We start from the raw sequence: 25,963 nt of genomic DNA on the forward strand, positions 1-25,963 counted from the left end.
AAACCCCTGTCTCTGACCTCTGCTATGAAAACCTTACCTAATAATGAACACACACACAAAAACAATTCACATGCTTTTAGTGTTCTGGCAATGAAATATTGTCAGATTTATGGGGTGACACGCTACTGAATAACTTCAGCTAATAGTTTCTTCATGCAGCTAATCTGCGCTATCTCCATTTAGCGATGTTCTACTATAAAAGTAAAGATCAAATTTAGGGTAGGTTGGTGGGTCCCCAACAATGACACTAAACACTCTTCTCTCCTACATGTAATACAAGGTAAAACTTATTGGACTCTGCTTCTTAAATTATGCACTTCATCTCCTCTACTATTAATGAAGTTAAACCCACATCTCATTCCCCTGTATCGTAGGATTTCAAAGATTCCCATCCCTGAACTCGTGCTGATGGGGAATTTTATACCTTTGCTGTACATTAATTTCCTTTCGTGTAGTATCCCCAAGAAGTCAGATAAAGGAAAACGTAATCTTAACTTCTGAGATTTCAAGACCATGCATCAAAAGCTCAACTACTCCATATTTTCCCCTGATCAATCTATTTTAAAACATTTGCCCACTGTTTAAAGCACCTTCTGTATTGCTGTATAGTAATTGCCACGTAAGGAAATACCCCAGAAAGTAAATATCGCCGCCCGATGCTCTTCTTTTTTCTTTTTTGTAATGGCTGATCACTGCTGCCAACCTGCCTGGTTACATATTAAAATCATCAGACATAACCATAACAAACTAACCTCAATGTAAACACCAATAATGAATGTTTCCCTACCCTAGTAAATGATAAAAGATAAGATGAAATAAATCAAGATAATTATGAATATCTCCTCAATGAGGAATTAAGGAAATAAACACACTTTCTCACTTAAATTATCTGTCTTTATTTTGATATACAGTAGGCGTACTATAACCATATTCTTGAAAAGAGGGGCGTGTTAAACGATGCAATTTATTTAATAAGTCTTTGCAGTGTGATTTTCGAAAGTTCCAGACATCCAATGACTTTCCTTTCTTTTGCGCAAATATTTCCTTCTCTCTTTAATACCGGTAACCAGTAAGGAGAGAGATTATTGGGCATATTTTCAGCCTGCAGGCTGGTTATATCTTCAAGCTTATCAGGAAACATATAGGAATACTAATGTGCCAAGCTCCGTGAACAGAAATTAGGTCAGCTTTCAAGTTCACTGCGGATTTGAAAATAATAATGTTATAAGTTATACTGCCAAAATTTCGTCCCGCAAGAGTTATTTCATGTACCGGTAGATCTAGACATGAGACTGACGTATTTGAGCACTTTAATCATTTCACACAAACAATGTTATTAAATGCATTATCCGAACATGCCACAATCCTACTTACCTGGTATTAGCCAAATAGATTTACAATCCCACAGAAAAAGAAAATATGCTTTAAATATTCTCGCAAATGTATCACTAGTGACTTTAACGGCGATGCGGTGGCAACACGCAATTCACGCTAGAACAGTGACTGAACGTTGCCAACGTGCCAGATTAACGGTTAATGTAAGACGTCGTATCGGCAAGTAGGGTCCCTAAACTGTATGGTTACCGACACTGAAAAATACCCAACAGCAAGAAAAGTCACTATAAATCAATATCTTAATATTACAGGGGAGAAAGGGTAAGGTTGCACCCTTAGGGTACGTCATTACACGGAAAGGACTATAGGTCAACCCACTTGCTTGGGTGTAATGAAGCTATCCGTTGAATGCAACACTGCAGTGACATAACTCTCCTGCAATCCGTTCTATTACAACATGCAAGTTTCCCTGGTTCAACGGTAAGTTAAATTTTGGTTGGAAACCTGTTGCGCTACTTTCTTAACACATATTAAACTGAGGGAAATGCAGAGATTAATATTTAGGTCTACTAGACTACTGTGCTGTTTGTAAATTATGAGGAACGAGTACGTAAGCCTGTCTTCAAAAGTCAAAATTACTATCAATAAACTAATTAGAAATTCTATATGGACTTATATTTATGAACAAAAGTTACACTTTCCAGCTTTTGCAAGTCATTTGAATGGAATCAAAATAGATATCGTAGCATTACCTTACAAACCATATTCAGTGCAGCTGAAGCTCTGAGATTTACTTTGATGTCTATGGGTCTGCATTCTCTTAAGAAAAGCTAGATACCACTGACCAAAACACTTGAGGGGAGATTCATCCCAACTTTCAAGTTTGTCCTGGTGGCACATTCACTGTGACAGCATAAAAATTAGAGGAAACTTCCTCCATTTAAGAATGAATGTTATAGGCCCTACTCTGTAGAGATTAGAAGAATGCAAGAGTGAGGAATGTGGCCTGCAAGCACGAACTTCCTGTTCTGCCCAGACACATCGGCTCAATCTGCTCTTATCTGCTACACAAAAACATTGACTCACACTTCGCAGTTTGCTGGATTACAACTGACAAGAGCGAAGAGCTGCCAGTAGAAGACAATATAAAGTCGTCTGGGTAGTAGCGGAGTTTCTATAGTAACCATTGCGTCACTGGCTCTGCTGGTGAAAACCCCTTCGCCCCGTTCCTCACCGGGCACGTGCATTCTTCTGATCTCCCAACAATACCAGGATTCACACCTCTAAACCCAGTGCTCTTTTTCTGGGAGAAAAGATGCCGGTATTCACCATGTAGGTCCTATTACAGCAACTTCCACACTTTTAACATACACTCCTTATACCTGTATTAATAAAGCAATCAGTCCAATATACACTCGTCCCCATTCACTCCTCCCCACGCCTCTACCATGCAGAAGCCATTCTTTTCACAAAACTGCTCCATATTCTGGCTATTCTTTATCAGAATCTGCTTCCTTTTGACCCCATAGATCTCCAGGTTTTTGTGATCCTCTTCAACCACCTGAATTGTCAGTGTTAGTTTTGTATTTTAGAGGATCACAAGTAGACTTTACAATTTCTACCTCTTCAGCCTTCCTTATTTTACTCGGAAGAAAAAAGATGTTATTGGCTTTACGTACCGCTAACTAACGGTTTCCGGAGACGCCGAGGTGCCAGAATTTAGTCCCGCAGGAGTTATTTTAAGCGTCAGTAAATCTACCGACACGAGGCTGACGTGTTTGAGCACCTTCAAATACCACTGGACTGACCCAGGATCGAACCTGCCAAGTGTGGGTTAGAAGGCCAGCGCCTCAACCGTCCGAGCCACTCAGCCCGGCAGGAGAAGAAAGCTATGTGTTGTATTCATTTCGAACAATGACTGCACTTAACTTACTGTAGAGTAATTCAAAACTGGAACCAATTATCTAATGCTAGAAATAATCGGAAATGAACAGAAATTCCCTTTCCGGCTGTGTTACCAACCTATGAAGCCTATGAAACATTTAAGCACCCTACCAACTTTTTGTTGTTAGTCGTTTAGTCTCTTTCGACTCTCCGTGACCCCATAGACCAAACTGCACTATTTCTTCCTGTCGTATACCATTTTCCGAAGTCTTTCTAAATTGAGAGCCGTGGCTTCCTTGATGCCATCATTCCACCTCATCCGTTGTCGCCCTCTTCTCCTGTTACCATCAGTCTTCCCCAGCATTAAGGTCTTTTCCAGTGAATCATGTTTTCTCATACTATGACTGAAGTACCTACTTTAGTTTTTGTCCGAGTATTTGACCTTCCAGTAAACAGCCTGGGTTTATTTCCTGTAATATGGACTTATTAGATCTCTTCGCAGTCCACGGAACTCTAAGAAGCTTTCTCCAACACCGTACCAACTAATGAGAATCAAAACTGAAAATCTGCTGGAATATTTATGATAAATTTCTCATTCAGTAAATCATTTTTTTTGAACTTGAGAAAAGAAGGTGCCAGTACTGTGTATCGGAAGAAAAGAAGCGCTGGCTAAATCTATTCTTGGAATAAATTTCTTCTGAAGCTGAGAATCTGAATTTCTACCCACACAAATGCACAGAACATTATTAAAATAAATACTGAATTATTGTCATTTGCTAATACTGCTCTCTGTAATGCAAACACACCCTAGCAGGCAGCAGGACTTCGTTCAGCCTAATGACATTAGATGATAATGTTGGGACTTTCATCAAAATGACAACCTCATTGCAATGAACAAGAAGCATTAACGATTGTCGTCAGTCTTATCACATTCAATATGCGAAAACCTGAAAGCAGAGAGTAGAACTTTGTTCAGTCTTGTGCCAAGACGTGACATTATTTACAACAAAATGACAATCTCACTTTGTGGAATGAGACATTTTGTTGTGAAAAGAACCAAGCATACGAAATTCCATCTGAGCCGAATCATATCTACCACAGAAACACCTAGAACGAAGCAACCAAAATAAACATGTTAGGATACCATTCCTCAAACTCAGTGGAAGGTGCCCTATTTCATACTTTCGTGTCCAACCCTTGTCCCGTTTCTCTGCAGGGTTGGATATGAAGCGAGACTAGTCTTCATAGTTTTTATGACTGGATGCCCTTCCCGGCATAAACCTCACCAGATGAGTTAAAAGAGATGAAATGAATGTGATATATAATAGTAGGGAGGGAGAGGATGAAACCCGGTGCCAGAACATAGCCTACTCCTGTCGAATAGCACCAAGGGGGTCTGCTCAAGAGTGCACGCCACTATCCAGTGGATGAATCAAAATCAACAGTGTCATACGCTCTCACTCCACATGAGCACAGTAAAGAGATTTGGAATGTAATCCAGGCTTTTGGCACACAATCTAGTGATCAGAAATTGTACCGTACCTGGCAAGCCAACATTTCGATGGTAAAAAAATTTCAACGAACAGAACTTGAAGTGGCTAACCACGGTGTCGGACCATACAGACTTCACACCTTAACAATCATGGCCACCAAGCAATGTGTTTTCATACTCCAAAATGGAAAAAGGGCACACTAATTTTACTGCAAGACAGTATTTTTCACTAAACAGTTTATGATTGTCATCACTGCAATGTTCTTGTAATACATTTGTCCCCCCTCCCTGGCAAACTAACAAAGATATGCAAAATGTAAAAAAATTAGGAGAGCTGAAAGACGTTTTGATTACTCATGTCAAATCAATTTTTATATTTAATGATTGGTTCTGTGTGTTAGCCATACAGAACGAGCTGTAGATGCGAGACTTTGTCACAGGGTAAATATATATAAATAATAAAATCTAGACCAAAACTTTAGAACTACAGGTTCCCCAGTTCGTCACTTTCGATAGTCTGCCATAGCGGGGATGATATCTGGTACCAAGTATCTCAAATGTTCCCGTTTTCTCAATATACCTGGGGAAAGCAATAGGAGTCAGAATGTACGTAGTTTGACCTTGTACTGATTGATATAGCTGTGAACCTACATCATGCCGAATGAGAAGTTTCCTGATAGAAATATATTTTTTTTAAATCATTGAAGTTCTCTTGTCAAGAAAAAATTTATAACTGGTACCAATTTCAGCTGTTGAAACAATCTCATTTTCTCAATATGACTGAATAATAGAGAGAAAGGATTTTATATACATAGACTGGGTCAGGAACTATTTAGTCGACCTAAAAAATATAGGATAGGATGAATGATACTATCACATACTATTTTATACAAACGATTTCTGTAAGTCAATGCCAACAATCTCATCTAATAATACACCCTATATTTCAAACAACTATCTTTAAAATATATTTCAGTAACCAGGGCGTAAAGACCGTGTCTGAGCAAGATTCTTGAATAATTTCCTATGGAGAATATCCTTTAATCAGTAAAGAAACCTACACGTGTGTCTCCTTAGTTCTGTTACAGCTAAAATTAACCCAGCTACGAGCTCAAAGGATTATTAACTTCATGCTTAAATGAACATCCTGCATTCCATGTCTTTGCACATGACCTGCTCTCTTATTGGGCAAGGCGCATTAAAGCACAGTCAATAAATCAGGCAGAGGCAGGCACCAACGATAGTAAACTCAAATATAGTAATGCATATTGATTTTCTTAACAAGACATAATAGAGGAGAGGGGAGAAAAGGGGGAGAGAGACTGCAGATGAGTAGAGAAGACATTACCAGTGTAGAATGTATTTCATAGACTTTAAATCCATGCACTGCTGAAGTGAAACGGGGTGTTACGAGACATAAGCAAAACTATTATATAGGGGGGTGATAGGTTTTCTGGGTTGGCTAGAGCTATCCAGCCAGGCCACTGGGAGGGTGAGAGGGATGACTGAACAGCAGGGAGAGGAGGGTAGAGCATTGCTGAGGCAGATCAATACTCCCCCAGTCCAGTCACCATAGCAACAAATTGTTTGCCCCTAGTCTTGCTGGCGCCTGGCCTGTACTGTGCCTGCTCGCACAGGATATGATGTCATTTCTACCCCCTTCCCCTTCATACTACCCTTTAAATCGCATAGTACCACCACACTGAATCATATGTAAGAGATAATATGTGCACGGGCATTACGAACTAAGACAGTATGAAAGGAAATTAATGCGTAACAATGCCTTTCAGATAATATATAAATAACACCACTCCCCGGTAATAAAATTAGAAAATGGCAACTATGTAACGGCTAGTTTATTGACCAACTGGGACCACTCCCACTCTCCACTTGTTGAGTTTTACCACAGTGAACCTTTATTCTTCCGATTGTGCAAAATATAACTGCCAATGAAACGACATAACAGTTTTAAGCTACTCAAGATACCAACCCGTGCCTGATAAGCTATCAAAGTTTATAGGTGACCAAGAAGTTACCAGTAAAAGTTAAACGATCTGTATCAAGTCAGCAAGCAACCTTACACATAAAATACATGCTTCCTAAAGTCAAATAAAGGAAAGCCTCTCGATGGAAAGCAGCAATTCTAGTGATGACGCATCGATCCTTGGGCCTTGCCCTGCTCGTGATCAATTTCTATCAAAGTTCATTTCCACAGAAAGAATGCCGGAATAAAGCCTGTCCGTTTCACAGGAGTGATCAAAACTTGGTAAATGAAGAAAAGTCCAATGATATAACTTCAATTTATAGGCTAAAGCTCCCCATTTCAACGTCTAAAACTGTCATACGGTCAGTGGCAGCGTCAATCATTCGAAGATAAGTCGGCTCTTTTGAAAAGCTTGTATTTCCCAAACTGTCAAAGTACCAGGTTTCATATGTACTTACCATCATATCTCTCAGCTTGCTCGGCCAATTTGGCTTTGTATACATTATCCTCTCTTTCCGACATGACGGATGAACTAGGATTTCACACGCAATGTACAAGACGACCACTATTATACGGATAACTAAGATGGCCGCGCCCGCCAACACTGAAAATAGTGCGTCAATAAGAAATGCGCTTGTCCGTTGTGTCCTTCCGCCAATTACGTCAGAGACGTAACTGCGGTGTTACTGCTTAAAGCAAAACAAGACTTAAAGGATATAATGTCATGCGAGTCTTATTTCCAATATAATCCTGGAAAAAAAAATTAGAGTATTTCGTTAAGCAAATTAGAATAAGATACAAAAAATGGTGGAGAACAAACGGCCATGTGTGTGTTGAATTACGCTTTTAGCAACCAGTCAGCAATGTCCTCGAATAGCCGTGATCGTCTAGTGGTTAGGACATTGCGTTGTGGCCGCAATAACCCAGGTTCGAATCCTGGTCACGGCAATGACGTTGGTCATTGGCGGCTGAGGACTTTTTTACCCCTTTTCTCAAAAAGATTATAATTAACTTGAACCCGCCTAATGACAGTATTCTTAAATTCGCCGCTATTAGGGTAATAATATATTTTGAAAAGTCGGTTCACAGAGCAAAGACCTGTACTTCCATCTGCTGGCGTTTATTCGTACTTTGATGAAAATGTCGTTTGTTTCTGCGGAGGTAAATAGTGAGGGAAAGAAAAGAAAAAAAAAATCCCTCTTTAACCACCTCAATGACATGAACAAAGAATGACACAATAGTGTTTAAATTTTGTATTTCCTTAATGATCTTTATGACGGTTCCGATTCTCATGTTCATTTCTGTAGAAATTACTCTCAAAATCTGATTAGTTGTGTCAGCGTTGGAGTGCATGTAGGTTTGGAACGAAGTCAACTTACGTGGCCGCAATTGCATGTCGAGGTAGTGACAACATATCGAACATCCGAAGATTTCAGGATGACTTCTCATTATATAGCGTTGCTGTTAGCATTATTGTCGTGTTTTAATTTTGGGCAGTGTTACTTCATCACAGTAGATGCCCATGCTGAGGAATGTTTCTTCGACAAAGTTGAATCTGGGACCAAAATGGGTAAGTTCTCATGGTGAAGTAAGGTTATGGATTGTTTATGTATGACGGCACTGCAATAACTATGACGTGATTCTCGCTTCCAGGTTTGATGTTTGAAATTGCGGAAGGAGGATTTCTTGACATTGATGTGAAGATAGTTGGACCAGATGGAAAAATAATTTATCAGGGTGAGCGGGAAACCAGCGGCAAATACACTTTTGCTGCACATATGGCGGGCGTATACACGTATTGTTTTAGTAACAAAATGTCTACAATGACGCCCAAGGTAGTAATGTTCAATATGGATATTGGGGAGGCACCAAAAGATCCAGCTGGAGGTGATGCTCAAGGACAAACAGGTGATAACTGATTTTTTTCCCTTGTATATTTTAACTTGTCTTTTCATAAGATTTAAAAGGATATCCTGTTGTGTTGTAAAGCGGAGGTGTAATTTCATGTCTGAGCTAGAAATGTAGACCTCCATACACTGAAGAAACAAATACTTTGGAAACACACTGGTAGGGAAATCATGATTCGATAGTAGTCTACCTGATGGAGCTGATGACAAGGAAGATTTTCCTGTCTTATCAATTACCATGACTAGTGATGCATTTATGACACATAAACAGATAGTTTTGAAAAATTATTGGAAGTTAATATTTAAAATGACATTTTATTACCACTATTATTAATGGTACCTCTTTATCGTTGCACTATCACTGGTGAGCTTTAGGTGATACGACAAGAAAGGAATGGGAATGTAACAGCCATGGTCTTTATTTAAGTATACCTCTAGTGATTGCATGATTTGAAAGTTCAGACAGCCTGTTAGAAGAGTTTGAAACCACCATTTTCCAACTTCAAGCTTACAGCTACATAAACCAAGCGGTAGAAATTCAGTAAGGGTTACATTACTTTTATAGCATGATAAGGATGTAATATGTTGGAAATCTTTAGTGGAATACCTTGTAGAGGAGAGATGTGTTCACTGCGACAGTTAAGAATCCACCCGCCGTCCCCCAGAAGTAATTTTGCTTTTATAACCTAATACAACTTATCGCGCGCCATAGTCCATCGCCTAACTACGTTTCAGCATTTTGATTGGGTGAGACACAGTGGGATATGACGTCACTCGTAGCAATGAAGTAAATGAATTCTGTTACCAACCCGCGCACAAGAAATACAAAACTGCCCAGACCAATGGAGGTGTCAAGCGGGATACTAGAGGCCTAGGGCCGCTTCGCGGCTTCTAACCTGGGGGCTTACGCCCCAAGACCCCCTTTGCTTGATCCAGACCAATGGCTTTGTCACTGACCAATGGTCTAACCAATCCAAACCAATGGCTTTTCACTTCCTATATCCTAGGCCTAGAGATACTTAGTTCACTGCAGATCAGATAGTGGTCTGTATCATCGAAAAATCCCTGAAAAATCCTTACATTCCTAACCGATTTTGAATTCAAAATTGGGTAAGATATAATCTATTATGGACCCTCCCATGTGTAGCGGTGAATAGCCTTATGCTTGAAGAATGTATTCGTAACTGCTAAACCCATACTAGCACAGAAATCCAGCAAACACTTCCCATTCCTATTAGCTTCCATATCTTCCCCACATTTTACCAATCGCCCTTTCGTATCCTTCAGTTCTATTTCCAGGGGACAACGTTGCTCAACGTCCGTAGGTTTAACCTTAAAGTACTCTACATGTGTTCTCTGGGTGGTGCTAATAGAGCAATAACAACAATAAGATGCCGCCGTACTGCTGTACAGGGCCTCACGGTTATGACAATAGAGAGATCAATTTAAATAATAAAAACAGTCCTGAGGACTCGCATTTCCAGACCCAAACCTTCGGCCCTCAGTTAACAATCTGCCAACTTAACATCGAAGGAATCAGTAAGGCAAAAAGTGAATTCTTATCCAAAATCCGTCTGGATCACTCTTATGGATATAGTTGTGCTTCAGGAAACTCATACAGAAGATGACTTTCAACTGAACTGTAGGGGTAAAATTCCTAGATACCAATTAGCAACGGCAGTGAATCATCCTAAATATGGCATTGCCACTTTGGTCAGGAAAGATATAGTGAACTATGATGTACTTGAAAATGCTGTGAATCAAACTTTCTTCTCCTCATCTATACAAGTGCAGAATGTTGCGATAACTAATGTATATAAGCCATTCACGGTCAATTGGCCAGATCCCATCGTGCTGGTACCTACAGAAAATAACATGATCATTGGAGACTTCAACAGCCAGTACAATTTATGGGGATTCGATGAGAATGGTGATAGACTGCTTGAATGGATGGACAAGAGAGACCTTAAGCTAGTCTGTGATGCTAAGGACATAGGGACATTCCACTCTGGCCAAAGACTATTCACCTGATCTGTGTTTTGTTTCTTCCAGTTTCATGACAACTTCCCCAATACACAGGCAGGTACTGAAAATTTTCCCTCGAAGTTAACATAGACCCATATTGTACAAAATTGGCCTGCAGATACTTGTCATTAGGTCTATACCCAAACCTCATCAAAAAGCTGATTGGAGTGCTTATGCATTGCACACAGCTGCCAATATTAGATGGATAGCTACAACTTCAGAAAATTACAGTAGATTTGTTGGACTAATAAAATCTGCTGCAAAAAGAACCATTCCTCAAGGCTATCGGAAGGATTACATTTCAGGTTGGAATGAGGAAACCAGTCGCTTGTCCACTGAATATGAGGACGAATGTAGTCAAGAGAAAGCAATCAAACACCTCAAATCCTTAGATAATGCTAGAAGAGAGAAGTGGGTAACAACTGTAAGGGATCTTAACTTCACACATTCCGGCAGAAAAGCATGGTCTGTTATCCGCAACCTCAATCCAACTCCCACACCATCAAGAAATCACTCCTCAATTAATGTTAACCGTTGTGCTATATTGCCATGGAAACCATAGCTAATCACCTCGTCTTAACATCGTGGATTTCAGGGGATAAGAAATTCACCAAGCAGGTTAAATCGGAACTAAAGCAGAGAAAAGAAGACAGCCAGCCAAATGACCAGTATACAAGTCAATTTTCTTCAGAAGAAGTGCAAAGAGGTTTGAATACACTCAGAAATGGTAAAGCTGCAGGACTTGATTGCATATACCCTGAACTTACAAAAGAACTGTGGTCCAGCAACCAAACGTTGGCTTGCGTCTTTCTTCAGTGATGTTCTGCAATCGGGCCGCCTGTCTCCTGTATTCGAAACAGCTAAAATTATTGCTATCTTGAAACCAGGCAAAGATCCCAAATCACCTCAACGCTATAGACCCATAGCTCTACTAAGTGTTACATATAAGCTTATAGAAAGACTGATCCTCAATAGAATATCTCCTGCAATTGAACACCTCATTCCACTTGAGCAAGTTGGTTTCTGGCATGGTAGAGACTGCGGTGATCAGGTTCTCGCTTTCCTTGAAGCAGGATTCGAGAGGAAAACGAAAAATCTGTGTTCCTTGATTTCATGGCTGATTATGACACCTTAATGTAATATAAGAAATTTATTTTAACTTCAACCTATTCAATACAGTACAAGATGGTAACGTATTAGTTAAACATCGTTAAAATAGTTGAGACATGTTTCGCCCCTTCTGTGGGGCATCATCAGTCATATAAAATAAATACTTTCCAATTTTAAAAAAGATAAGGTTGCCAGATGTATGGATAAAATTCGGCTAAAATATGTTCAGCCTGCTATGTATGTTGCCTTATGTTAGAATCAAATCTTGTTGTCCTGTGGCGTCCGTAAAATTGGGTTCAAAGTAATGGCTCCTTTCCCATTTGTAGCTGTGCAATGGTGTTATGTTTATTATTGTTGGTGTAGCCGAGTTGCGTTTGACGTGCGAGCTTGTAGTGTAGACACTACACACATGAAGACTAATCTTTTACTCATGCAATTTTACAACCATATCTTTTAAACTCCAAGAACAGCAGCTGAGTGTACAAATGTAAATGGGACTTAAATACGAGAGTTGATGAATTGACCAACAAGCAAGATACGAATGTTCGTGTGCACGAAATGTTTTTTTATATATTGTATTTTATCTTGTACATATATATATATATATAAGTTAGTTTAAGTGAAGATATGTTTTATACACTAATTTTAGGACCTCAACATAATATTTTAGACATACAGTTGCAATATTGTACATACTGACATATATGCCAATTCACGATAAGACATGCCCCATTTGTATGTGACTAAATGCACATCATCATACAACATTCCTTTGACAATGCAATTTAATCAAAGCTTCATCATATAAATATGTATTCATGGTTCAGCTGAAGATGACCTTGTATATGGGGTCGAAACCGGTCCTGTAGCTTAATATAAGCAATAAAAAAACAAGTATTGATTGGTGGAAATTCTTTCCTATTTTTAATTGTGTAATTCGTCAATACGGAAATGAAGTTCTAGATTAGAATGGGAATTTTTAGCGCTCTGTACACTAAAACTGTAAAATGAGGCTTGTTTGTGTGACTGTGGGTGAAGAGAATTTTGTTTTATGGTTGTGGGAGTGAACGAAGGTTTTCTGTAATGTAATGCAATGATTATGACACCATTTGGAAAGAAGGGCTTTTCCTGAAACTCATCAGAGCTATACCATGTCTTAAAATTCTCACCCTAATAAAAAATATGCTCAGTAACAGATTTTTCCAAATTCATACAGAACATGCCCATCGCAGATTCCATAAACTTAATACAGTAGAACCTCGATAATTCAAAATCCCATGTAATTCGAAGAAGCTCTTGTTCCCGGAAACATGAGGTACGGTTTTGCATGTTATTCAAATTGTTTAATTCAAAATGCAGATAATTCGTAGTTCAAAGAACAATGTCTGTCCCATTACCGAAATTCACACTTTTAATTCAAAAGTGCCTTTTACATTTTAAAAAATTAGCATTTTACGGAGCAATTTAAATTCTAAATTTCTCCGCGTCATGGTAGACCACGTCTTCCGGAACATGCAGGGGTAGCTTTCCGCATTTTCACTCACTGCGTGTTTCTACAGTGTGCTTCATATTTGCAAAGTTCAAGTGAAATCGTACATATACTTCTTTTGTATTCAACATTTTAAGTAACGCCACAATATATCGTAGCAGGCCTCCTCCAGTCCTTTCTGTCCTTCCACTTTTCCTGCTCCATTACTTCCGTCACATCCAATCCAGCGTCTCTAATGTCCTTCCAAATCTGATACATCCACCTTCTTCTCAGTCTTCCAACTGGTCTCTTTCCCTTCTCTTTCTAATTCCCTTCTTGCTACCCATTCCTTTTTCATGTCCGGACCATCTCGTCTTGCTTCTGTATGTTCTGTACTAACGGTTCTATATTTAGCTCTTCTCTGATTTTAATATTTTGAATTCTGTCTCTTCTTTTTAACCGATGTTCTTAAAATTTCATTTCTACTGCTTGGGTCTTACTATCTTGTCTCTTATTAGTTACCAGTATTTCTCGTCCGTATGTTACAATTGGTATGAAATACTGTTTATATAATGTTAATTTTGTCCTCTTGGGTAGTTTATCATCCCATAAAAGCTCTCTGACTTGATGATAAAATGTTGTACCTTTACTTAATCTGTTATTAATTTCAGGTTTGATTTCATTACTTCCATTGATAATGCTACCCAGATATGTGAACTGTTTTACATTCTCTAACCGTTCTATGTTCACTCTTTTTCTCTTTTCCACAGTGCATGACTACAGTTTTCTTTTTACTAATTACTTTTCCAAACTCCAGATTTTCATTCGAAATGTCCAATCTCCTTTGTACTTCCTTTTCTCCATTTCCCCAAATCACCGCATCATCTGCAAATACCAAAGCATTCACTTTATCACTAATGATACTCTGTTTTACATGTTTTTGATTTCATCCAACAATATAATAAACAATAGTCCTACTATAGCTCTTTAGATGTAATATTTCTGGACAGTTTAAATGTTAAGATTAGAAAAAAGTAATATCGCGATCAACGCTAAGTAGCGCCCTTCTGTTATTTATAGGTATCAGGTTGGTAGGATTCTTGCTGGCTCCTAAACTTTTGGGCTGGCTCCTCAGTTCAGAGAACACATTTTCTGCACCCCTGCTCTAGTTGATGCTAAAAGCGGAGGAAAGTCTTGGAACAAATAGTTTCATTGATATAAACCTACAAAATGAGCCTTTAAACATCCAGGTGTTCTTAAATGAATGCATAGGAAAGACTGTTTTGCACTAAACATTTAGTGATTCTGTGACTTGGCTATTGCTGTCCAGACTGTCACATTAGAAGAAGGGGAAAGCATTTTTTCTAATGAGATTTAGAAACCTTGAACGCATACTACATGAAGTGGAGACTTTGTTCAAATATAGCCAAGACAGAAGTATGTTCATTCCATCTGTGTAATCAAATAGCTCACCAAAAGCTCAACATTGAGTTCTACCAACCAAGAGTTAAACATTATTTCAAACCTAAGTTTTTTGCCATCACCTTAGACCATTCTTTAACATGCAAAAAACACCTTGAAAACATGTCAGAAACCCAAGTCATGGAACAACATTGTGAAAAAACTGGCTGGGGCTACATGGGGAGTTGATGCATTCACTACACACTGCCTCCCTCACTATGGTTTATTGAGTGGCTGAATATTTTGCCCCGGTGTGGCAACGTAGCGCTCATACAAGAAAAGATTAACATCCATCTGAATGAATGTATGAGAATCATAACTAGCACACTAAATTCCACACCAATCCCATGGCTGCATACTATCACTAACATACTAGCTCCAGAACTGAGGCGGCAGGAAGCAACTATACCTGAGTGGAGACAGTTACATCGTCCTAATCATCCACAGGATCTCCCAATCCTTGAGGTCCTTAATGACCTACCCTCTTTTCGTCTTAAATCAAGAAGCCCAATGCGGCATGACATAACTGGCTTCAATATCCAGAAAAAATGGTGTCAAAAGTAGAATTCTGCACCTGTGAAACACCAAGGCATCCGTGACCCCACAACTGGACTCCCAGGATTTCACCTGAGGAGACACCAGTGGACTAAACTCATTTGTTTGAGAACAGGCCATACTAGATGTAATGCTTTGCTACATAAGTGGGGACTTGAGGCTACGACTGTGGAGCCCCTTCCCAGTACACCTCCCTTCTTAGACCGGCTACAACAACTGGACATCGACTTGTAAATGTGAATGCTACCAACATTCTTGTCTTTATTATATATTGTACATTTTTTTGTATACTTGCCATATGATAAATAAATAAATAAAGTGATTTTGTAATTGGCTTTCTGGATAGAATTTGGGATGAAGCTCCGAAGGGAGTTGTACTCTTACAATCCAGTCTACGTGAAATTTGTGTTTGATTCTGTTCCAGATGACCATAATAAACTGAAGGACATGATCAAGGAGTTGTCCACCACTTTGACTGGAGTCAAACATGAACAGGAATACATGCAAGTTCGTGACAGAATACATCGTAGCATCAACGAGAGTACTAATTCCCGTGTGGTGATGTGGGCCTTTTTCGAAGCCCTTGTCCTAGTGGCTATGACAATGGGACAAGTGTACTACCTCAAGAGGTTCTTTGAAGTTCGACGAGTTGTCTAAATGAGTGTGTTAGTGTGTGAGAGAGAAAGATTGAATGATCTTAAATGCTTTGTGACTATCTTAGTGAAATGTTATCAAATTCATCTCCATTTTTTGTACAGTATGTAAACATTTTACTCATAAAAATATATAAATGTTCATTTTGTATGACCAGGTGTGAAATAACTTTTTGTTTGGAATAAATTTATGTATTGTAGATATTTAAGCAAACTTCCTCGTGGTGAAGCTTTATGTTAGCTTAACTGAACGAGGCATATCTTTAAACAATTGTTAAGATATTTTCATTGTTTTCTAAAATAAAGTTGAGTATGGATTGAAGGGTGCAAAACTTGTTCTGAACAAAACCAAACTTACCTTAAAATAAATTCCCTGCACTCTTTAATGTAATTATCATGTTTTCTGAAAAAGAATACAACTCGCCGTTAGTCATGACTTGGGGTGATGATTTTTATAGTTTTGAAATCAGATATTTAGCATTTTAATTTGTACATTCATCATTCTGTAGTTTTTATACATTTGTAAGGTTCGTTGTGTTTCAGAGAAGACATAGAATTTGAGTTAATTATGCTAAATAAGTAATGTCTTTTGATACTATTGAAATCACATTTGCATTGAGCTACTATTAAAATAATAGATAAGGTATTATTATTATTATTATTATTACTATTATTTACATAGTTTACGCCCACATTGGAGCACTTAAATCAAACCCAAATACATTCATGTTAACAAAGAATTAACTGAAGATTTAGCTTGCATCATCTTCTTCCTTTCCCAAAACCTCTTCATTCTGGCTGAGCTGGCTGCCCTTTCTTCATCAGATAAATGACATACTGTTTCTGTTGTACAGTTTTTAATGACAATCTTATTTGTTTGTTCTTGAGAATCCTTTTTTCTTCTCTATTTTCAATTTGCTTCATTGTAATATTCAGCTCTTCTAAATCATTCTGAATTTCTTTAAACCAATTTTGTTTTGTTTTACTTTTCCAAAAGTAATTAAATAGTTGTTTTATTATCCTATTATCATTTAATCTAGAAAGATGACAGAAAAAGGCAATTCTTCTTTTTCTCATCGTATCTATTATAGATTCACTTTCCCTATAAACCACTGCATTAGGCAATCTCCATTGTCCATCCACCTGATGTTTTTTATTAATGATTGTTCTGAGTATCCTTCTGTCAACCTTTTGCAGTGTATCAGTTGTTGCTTTGGTGTTCAATTTAAATAGTGTTTCACAAGCATAAGTCGCTTCAGGTTTAATGACGGAACAATAATGTTGAAGTTTGGCATTTATTGAAAGAGATTGGCCATGTAATTCGTTGTACTTTTTTTAACTTAAATGTTCTGCTTTCTATTGATGCTTTTTCATTGGAGTTCCAAGTTATAATTTCACCAAGATATTTAAATTTATTCACAATTTTAATTTGTTTGGTATTGGCTTAGGTAATGGTTGGTACTGTAACAGGGAAGGTTGGCATTATTTCTGTTTTTTCATATGAAATTTGCAATCCAACTTTTCTTGCTATGTTATCAAGTTGTTCTATTTGCAATTTAGCTTCTTCCATATCATTAGCAAGTAGTGCAAGATCATCAGCGAATGCTAAACAATTGAGTCGTATTTTTCTGCCAATCTTGTTGTTAGGTTGACACTTCTTATTCCATTCCTGCATGATTTTTTCCAACACACAATTAAACAATAATGGCGAGAGTCTATCTCCCTGCCGAAGTCCAGTATTAATGTCAAATGGCTTTGAGAGTTCATTTCTAAATCTGACTTTAGATTTAGTGTTCTTAAGGGTAATTCCAATAAGGCGAATAAGTTTTGGATGTAAACCAAATTCTTTTAGGATATTCAATAATGACTCACGATGGATACTATCATATGCCTTTTTAAAATCAACAAAAGTGATAACTAACTTTTTGTTTATAACCCTATGATTCTTCATAATCCACTTTAAACTGATAATTTGATCTGGACAACTTCTCCCTGGATGAAAGCCTCCTTGGTATTCTCCAAGTTCACAGTCAAGTTGTTCTTGAATTCTCATGTACAATAACTTTGAAAAAAATTTGTAAGTGATATCCAGCAATGATATCCCCCGATAATTGTTGGGATCAGATCTATCACCTTTTTTATGTAAAGGGTGTATTATCGCCATATTCCACTCTTCGGGCATTTTTTCAGTATTCCAAATGTCTATGAGGTATTTATGTAAATTCTGAATGGTTTATGTATTAGCATTCTTCCATATTTCTGCAGTTAGTTGATTCTCCCCTGAAGCTCTGTAATTTTTAAGTGAATCGATGGCTTTCATTGTAATCTCGTGGTATAACCTTTTCTAATGGTGTTTTATTTTTTGACTGAAGGTCATAGTCTAGGTATTGTGTTGGTTCTTCGCTATTAAGTAATTCTTGAAAGTATTGCGCTAAAATTTCTGCATTCTCTTGCTTACTATGTGCCAGTTTTCCATTTGTATTTCTCATCATAAGTGTTGGTGGAGTATAGTTTGATTGGTATTGTCAAAACATTTTATAAAAATCCCTCGTCTTATGTTGTATGAATGCTTCATCTATGGCGTATAATAAAATAATATAATAAAATTGTACATTTATTTTAAATTGATGTAGGTTAAAACATAACAGAAAAGGGAGCATGTTGATGCAAAACTAGAATAGTAAAAAGAAAATATACAAAATTGATGTAAGTCAGGGACACATTCTTGTTTTTGGTCTTTTTGTACTGAAGCCTCGGAAAATGCTAGGGCATTCCCCACAAGCGACGTGCAAAATGCTGGGGCATTCCCCACAAGCGACTTGCAATTCTTGTGATACTGTGAGAAATGGGTGACCAGCAACCAAATAAATCAATGTAGTGACACTAACAGGGAAAGTGGTTAAAAATTGTTGATTTTATGGTTGACAAAGATATAGCATTGTTGGGAATCAGTGAGACCAAATGGAAAGGAAAAGGTGAGAGGAAACTAAAGAAAGGATACACCTTATACTATAGTGGAGGAAGAGAAGCCAAAAATGGTGTAGGTCACATAATTAGAAAAGATGTAAAGGAATACCTAGAATTGGTGGAAAACATAAATGACAGAATGATTAAGGTCGGATTGAGACTTGAAACTGGTGTTACAGGTGTAATTCAGGTGTATGCTCCACAAACAGGAAATACAGATACGTATCTAGAGGAATACCTTAAATATCTGGAAGGCCATATACAGGACAAATAAGTTGTGATCATAGGAGACATGAATGCCCAAGTAGGTCAGGAAAGAAAAGGAAATGAGGAGATTATAGGTCCATTTGGGTATGGGAAGAGAAACAAGACTGAAGATATTTTGGTAGACTTTTGTAGAAGAAATGAGCTGATCATTGGTAACAAATGGAAGATAACAAGATATAGTTGGGATAACAAAATCAAAACTCTGATAGATTACATTTTGGTCAAGAAAGGTAACAGGAAAATGTTGGTAGACGTAACAGCCCTCCCAGGTGAATCTTTCGAAGGAGATCACAGTTGTAATAGCTAAGTTAAAGATGGGAAAGATACAAAAGATGACCGAGATTAGGCAGAGAAAGCTAAGGGTGTGGAAATTGCAGGAGAAGGAAATGAAGAGTTCCAGACACACATTAAAACAAATATACCTAAGGAAGAAATCGGAAGGGTCGAAGAAGAATGGGCATACTTTAAAACAGTCATGGTTGAGTGCAGAAAAGATCTGTGGAAGAGTATCAGGCAGCAACGAAGATCAAGAAATGCCCTGGTGGAATGACAGGATAAAAGATATAGTTAAAAGGAAGAAACAAGCTTGGAAAAGATGGCTGAGAAACAGAACAACAGAATGCAGGCACTGCAAGGAGGAGTGCTCCAAGGTGGTTCAAGAAGAGAAAATGAAACGCTGACAAATATTCACTGAATCTCTGCAAGAAGATACAGCTGGAAAGGAAAAGAGATCTTATTCTAGTGGGTAAAAAAGAAGAAAAACCCAGGAGAAGGTGCTAACCTCATTAAAAATGAACAGGAGGAAGTGATGACACTGAAGCAGGATATATTGCAGAGGTGGGGAAAATACTTTGAAAAGCTTTACAACGTGCAAAATACCTCGGTACAAGGAGAAATCAAAGAACCAGATTTAGTGCAGATGGAAGATGAGGAAAATGAGGTGTCCATGAGAGAGATTGAGTTGGGCCACTAAAAGAATGAAATGAGGCAAGGCAGCTGGAATTGACAAGGTCACCATAGAAATGATAACAGCAGCAGTAGTTGGTCTACAGTGGTTGTATAGACTCTTCAGAGTGATCTGGAGAGAAAAGAGTGGACAAAAGAGGTCGTTATACCAGTTTTCAAGAAAGGTGACAGGAAGCAATGTGAAAATTACAGAGGAGTGACACTGATACCTCATACAGCTAAGATCCTTGAAAGAATCTTGGATAGACAAATAAGAGACGGAGTAGAGGGAAAATTGGCAGAACACCAGTATGGATTCAAAAGAGGCAGGTCCACATTTGACCCAATATTTACATTGCGTCAAATGGTGGAAAGGTACTGGGAATATGGAAAGGACATGGTAGTAACATTTCTAGATACTGAAAAGGGATATGACAGTGTCCCAAGGAATTTGGTATGGAAAACATTGACAGAGGCACAGATTGGGAATGAAACAATGCAGATGGTAACATCATTGTATCAAAACTGTGAAAGCTGTGTTAGAACCAAAGTGGGTCAAACTGAATGGTTCAGAGTTGAGACAGGCTTAAGACGGGAAGTGTATTGTCTCCCTTACTCTTCATCATCATCATGGATAGAATTCTACATAATATCAACGAGAAGATGATGGGCGAACAAGTAAAGTCTATGATCTTTGCTGATGACATTGTAGTTTGGAGAGATAATGAAGAGGAAGTACAGACACAACTTGATGTATGGAGTGAGGAGGTAAGAAATTTTGGAATGAAGATTAGTACTGCAAAAAAGTAAGACTTTGATCATGATAAGGGTTACCAGAAAATCCAGGGGAGTGATAAAAATAGGAAATGAACCTCTTGAAGTAGTGAAATTTTTTAAATATTTGGGCAGCGAGATATCACAAGATGGAAATTTGGATGGAGAAATTGATTTAAGAATACAGCAGTCTGCAAGTTTCTACCAGTGTGTGAGAGACATTGTATGGAACAAAGATGTACGAATGAAGTGCAAGAAGGTTTTATACTCGTTCTATTATAAACCTATACTGACCTATGCTACAGCAGCCTGGACATTAACTAAGCGGAACCAAAGTAAGATACAAGGAGCTGAAATGAGGTTCTTGAGGAGCATACAGGGAAAGACAAGACAATATAGAATACGAAATGAGGAGAAGCGTGGGAGTGTGTAAACATCAAGAAGAGATTGATATAGCAAAGCTAAAATGGTTTGGACACATAATGAGAATGCCAGGAGAGAGAATACCAAAGAGAACATTCATGGATAGAGTGTCTGGAAGGAGGCCTTGGGGACGTCCTAGAATGAGAATGGAGAAGCTCTGTTGTGGACTGTATTGCAAATAGAGGAGTTGATAGCAATAAAGTACTAGAAGAGGAATGGTGGAAAGATAGAGTAAGGTGGAGGGCTTTGGTACACTACCCTACCCAGACAGAATCTGGCAAAGGGAATGGATGAAGAAGAAGAAGGGGCACTTTTCAAGAAAGTTATAGAACATCCCAGAACACTTTGTTTTGTTATTTGTGTTTTGCTATCACTCACAATTAAATTGTATTGACTATAGTATTTTCAAAAGACAAACCATGAATGATCTCAAGGATCCTAAATTTTTACAATTTAGACCATTATCATAGGGGAATCAGGGGTAATTACGACATTATCATGCCAAAATATGAATACTTACAAATTCCATAACAATGTTAACCAATAAAATGAGACAAAGGTAATTCGCTATCAATTTCTTAATTTTTTTTCCTACATATAGTAGTATTCATATGATAATGTTCTAATTACTGCATACTCTAATTACCCTGGTTTCCCCTAATCATCATCATCGTTGACCATCTCCAGTTGTCCTGGTGTAGTGAATGAGCCCCCTCCATCTTTGTCCATCCATGAACCACTGTTCTCTCGTAATCTTCTCCCAATCTTGTCCTCTCTCCTCGACATCTTTCTTCACCAGATCTATCCATTTTCCTCTGGGTCTGCCCAATGGTCTTTTTCTCTTTTACTTATTAGTATAAGTAATGATTTAAAATTGTCACCAAATCTTTTAAAATGTCCACTGTAATTTTTTCCAAAGTCGTGTGCTGGATTCCAAGCTTCTTCAAGAATTCCCACATATGCTTAAATACACTACCTATGCTTCCAAATAGCAGACCTATCACGTACCAGTCTCTCACTCAGATATGGGATGCATGTTTCATAAATGCTCTTCTTTTCCTCGCAAACTTCCTTGGCCTCGGATAAGTCTCTTTCAAATCAGATGGTTGGATCAAGAATAACAGCATCTACAATCTTGGCAAGACCTAAAATACCTTGCCCAGTTGCTTGGGCATTTACGCTTAGCAGCCAACAGCATTTGTGCACACACTCCTCAGTTTAAGTTCCCAGGAAAAGAAAAGAAAACACAAAGTAAAATTTAATTTTAAAAAAATGTCCCTGGTTTTGCATTTTAGTATAAGTGTGTAAATCATATTAAAATGTGGTTTACACACTGTGAAACGTAAAAATACAAAAGTACTTGACTTTATAGGCATTTTATGTAATATCCCTACTGTGAAAAATCACCATCCCTAGTTATAAATAATCTATGGGTGGTGTGAAAATTAGTGATGGGCAGTCTGAGATGAGGTCTCGGGATTTCTCGAGACTAACGCAGGCATTATTTCTCGCGAGAAATCTCGAGAGCGTTGTCCCCACAATGTGCGGCGAGCAGCCTGCAGGTAGTCGGAGCTGAATGTTGTTTGTTCCGAATATGCGAATAGCCAACCATGGGCCTTCTCATTTTCGTAAATACGTGTCAACAAGCGACTAGGGCATTCATTTATACCGAGGTCTATTTTGACGCAGTATAACATAATTATAAAGGATACGCATTCGGACATTGTATGCACTGGTAGGTACACGAATGAGTGGTTTACGTACAGAATCTGATGGCTACTGTAGGTACACGTAACTGGATACCAGAGGCGTGCATTATTCGAACTCGAGGCGAGGCAAGATGCGCCTTGCTGCATATGCAACCACCATTACACATGAGTGGAATAGTGATGGGACATTCGATTCATTTGATTCTGTTCACGTTACTGAATCGATACAGTGATCTGATTCACAGCACATTAGAGTCACCGCTCCTACTGCATCTGTGTAGTATGTAATGGTAAGACAGCAGCAACAGCATTCATTGTTCGCTGCTGCCATCTGGTCTTCATACTATAAACTCCTTTCTTAGAAAAAAAAATGCTAGTCACTCTAATACATCAAAGGTTTCTGGCGATGCAGGATGGAAAAGGTCCTGGATTAGGAAGGTAGCAGCCATGGCCTTAATTAAGGTACAGTCCCAGGATTTCCTGGTGTAAAAATGGGGAAACTATGGAAAACCATCTTAACGGCTGCCGATGGTGGGATTCGAACCCACCATCCCGCGAATGCAAGCGCATAGCTACGCAATACTAACCAAACGTCCAACTCACTAAGTCATTTTTGAAAATATGTACTGTATTTTTCTATCAGCAGAGGATTTTTTAAATCGTCATATTTTGTATAGGCTACCCAAGATGTACAGTAGCCCACTGGTTTTCTGATTCAACATACTGTTGGTTAAGTTATTGCGTCAGTCGGCTCACTTACTGTCCACATATTATTGAAGTCTTGTGCAACGTTGTGACATACGAACTGATACAATACTGAGCCGTTCTTCCCAATATAAAACAGGTACTTTTGAATGGTCATGAGCATGACTCATAGTCATAGGGCAGGCTAGAGTCGAGTTTAATTAATTGTCAAATGTCAGCTAAGTTATAATACTAAGAGTCATTAAAGTAATAAATAGTATAACCTAATAGCCTACCTACTTACTAGCTACTTTAGAATTATGTTTTGACTACCTTTTTAACACTGAAAATAAATCCATCTCTTTATTTAAACCTCCCTGTAAGAAGAGGACAGTGAATGCAAGTGGGTATTATTTTCAAATGAGCTGAGCTCTGGGGTCCATTTAGCATACGATTCTTTCAGTGTACCATGGCTATGTATGTATTGCTTCAGAGGAAGCCCGGCTCTTCGCCAGTGTCCAGCGTTCCGATAAGGACCCGTGTGTATCTTGTGTCTCACTGAGCCGTGCTCGTTCACGATTCTTTCGGTGTGCCATGTCTCGCTGCAGTGGAAGCTCTTCTCTCCGCCACCCGCCAGTGTCCAGTGATGTAGATGTTGATTCCCATAGGGAACCTAAAATATTTATCCCGAATGAGTAAATTTATAATACCAATATAATGGTCCATTGTATTTGTGTCCAGTGAGCCGATAAGGAGCCGTGTGTATCTTGTGTCTCACTGAGCCGCGCTCGTTCACGATTCTTTCAATGTGCCATGATTCACTGTCTCGCTGCAGCGGAAGCTCGGCTCCCCGTCAACGTCTAGTGAGTGCACCACTCAGCACTGTCCGCTGGGAGTAGGCTGAATCGTGTGCCGTTAGCTTTCGTTCCTGTGATTCGATTCACTCGGACACTTGGAATGAATCAATACACTGCTTCGAATCATGCATTCAGTAGCCAACACTAAAGTGGAATGTGCAATCTAAATTGCTATAGAATATTCGCCTCATAATTAGGTAGGTACTTCGATATATGACGGTGCAATGTGAACTGTGTCGAATTGTACGCGACAACTTGAAGAGAACGTCCGAACGCAACATAAGTCGTGGATGTCGGTTATTTTTTAAGAGATGTCACGTAGCACAGCCCACTGTGTTGCTTATTCAAAAGAAGTAAAATACATCGGCAGATATACTTCGTGGATGATCCGGCACTTACCAAATTCAATGAAGAGGAATTGTCACGGAACACCTCCGGCCCGGTCTGAATCACAAGAAACTACCCTGCCGACAATGATTGTGAGGCATCCAGGTAGGATTACATCCTAATAACAATTATTAACAAATTATACGGGTTATTCAACTAAGAAGTCCACCTGACATAACTCGTGAACAGTTTAAGATACTGGCATTCTGTATTCACTTTCGTTAATGGTAAGGAGCTCATAGTTCAACATGCAGTGCTTTCATAGGATTTTGACAAAATTTATTGTCACACACATTTCCATGTGAGAACTGCTGCTGATAACTATCAAGCTTACACTCGTAGTTACTGGGACGTCGCACAGCTCGCAGCACACGAGAATCGGTCTCGAGAGCGTTGCCCATCACCCCTGTTACATGTTCCACTCATGTGTAATGGGGGTTGCGTATGTAGCGAAGCACATCTTCCCCGTCTCAGGTTCGAATAATGCACGCCTCTAGTATCCAAGTAGGTGTACATCCTATCTACAGTTATTCACAAATTATGCATTGTAATTCACCTAAGATGTCCAGCCCAAATAAATCGTGAACAGTTTAAGATACAGATGTTCTGTTTCCACTTTAATTAATGGTATTAAGGGGTTCATAGTTGAACATGCAGTACTTTTCCAGGCTTTTGACAAAATGTATTGGCTCACACGTTTTCGTAAGAGAACGTTATTTCTCGTAATAACTGCCAATGATAACTATCAAGTTTACAGTCGTAGTTACTGGTACGTTGCACAGCTTGCGCTACAGGAGGATCGGTCTCGGGATTCTCGCGAGAGTCTCGAGATCTGCAACGTCAGTCTCAAGCGAGAGCGTTGTCCATCACTAGTGAAAATGTTTGCCCAAAAGAAAATTTGGACAATAGTAAGAACCTAGAGGAATGACAAACAGGTTGCTTGCTTCTGCATCCCATTTACACGTCCTCCACTTCTGTAAGAATCACTTGCTTAATCCTAGCAAATTTTGAAAATGTAACCTCCTTCCTTTGTATGAAGGGTAAACTGCTGGAATAATGACCTACGAACTGAACCC

General features: G+C 38.6%; 2 protein-coding genes and 1 non-coding gene across 3 annotated transcripts in view; 2 read left to right on the forward strand and 1 right to left on the reverse strand.

The window, feature by feature from the left end:
* 14-3-3epsilon (tyrosine 3-monooxygenase/tryptophan 5-monooxygenase activation protein epsilon) overlaps positions 1–7,311 on the reverse strand; it is a 132,826-nt gene extending 125,515 nt beyond the window's left edge. The window contains exon 1 of the mRNA XM_067158806.2: positions 7,154–7,311. Within this exon, the coding sequence (XP_067014907.1) occupies positions 7,154–7,217 (64 nt within the window). The 5' untranslated portion in view covers positions 7,218–7,311. The remainder of the gene's footprint in view (positions 1–7,153) is intronic.
* A 260-nt stretch (positions 7,312–7,571) lies between these two features.
* TRNAH-GUG (transfer RNA histidin (anticodon GUG)) lies at positions 7,572–7,643 on the forward strand. The gene has a single exon. It is a non-coding gene; the product is annotated as a tRNA-His (tRNA).
* A 216-nt stretch (positions 7,644–7,859) lies between these two features.
* On the forward strand, positions 7,860–16,196 carry CHOp24 (transmembrane p24 trafficking protein CHOp24). Its single transcript, XM_067158807.2, has 3 exons — positions 7,860–8,265; positions 8,349–8,603; positions 15,646–16,196. Exons 1-3 carry the CDS (start codon positions 8,133–8,135, stop codon positions 15,876–15,878), a joined length of 621 nt encoding a protein of 206 aa, XP_067014908.1. The 5' UTR covers positions 7,860–8,132; the 3' UTR covers positions 15,879–16,196.
* The last annotated feature ends 9,767 nt before the right edge of the window (positions 16,197–25,963 follow it).

This window comes from Anabrus simplex, chromosome X, assembly GCF_040414725.1.
Source record: "Anabrus simplex isolate iqAnaSimp1 chromosome X, ASM4041472v1, whole genome shotgun sequence".
NCBI classification, from domain to species: domain Eukaryota; kingdom Metazoa; phylum Arthropoda; class Insecta; order Orthoptera; family Tettigoniidae; genus Anabrus; species Anabrus simplex.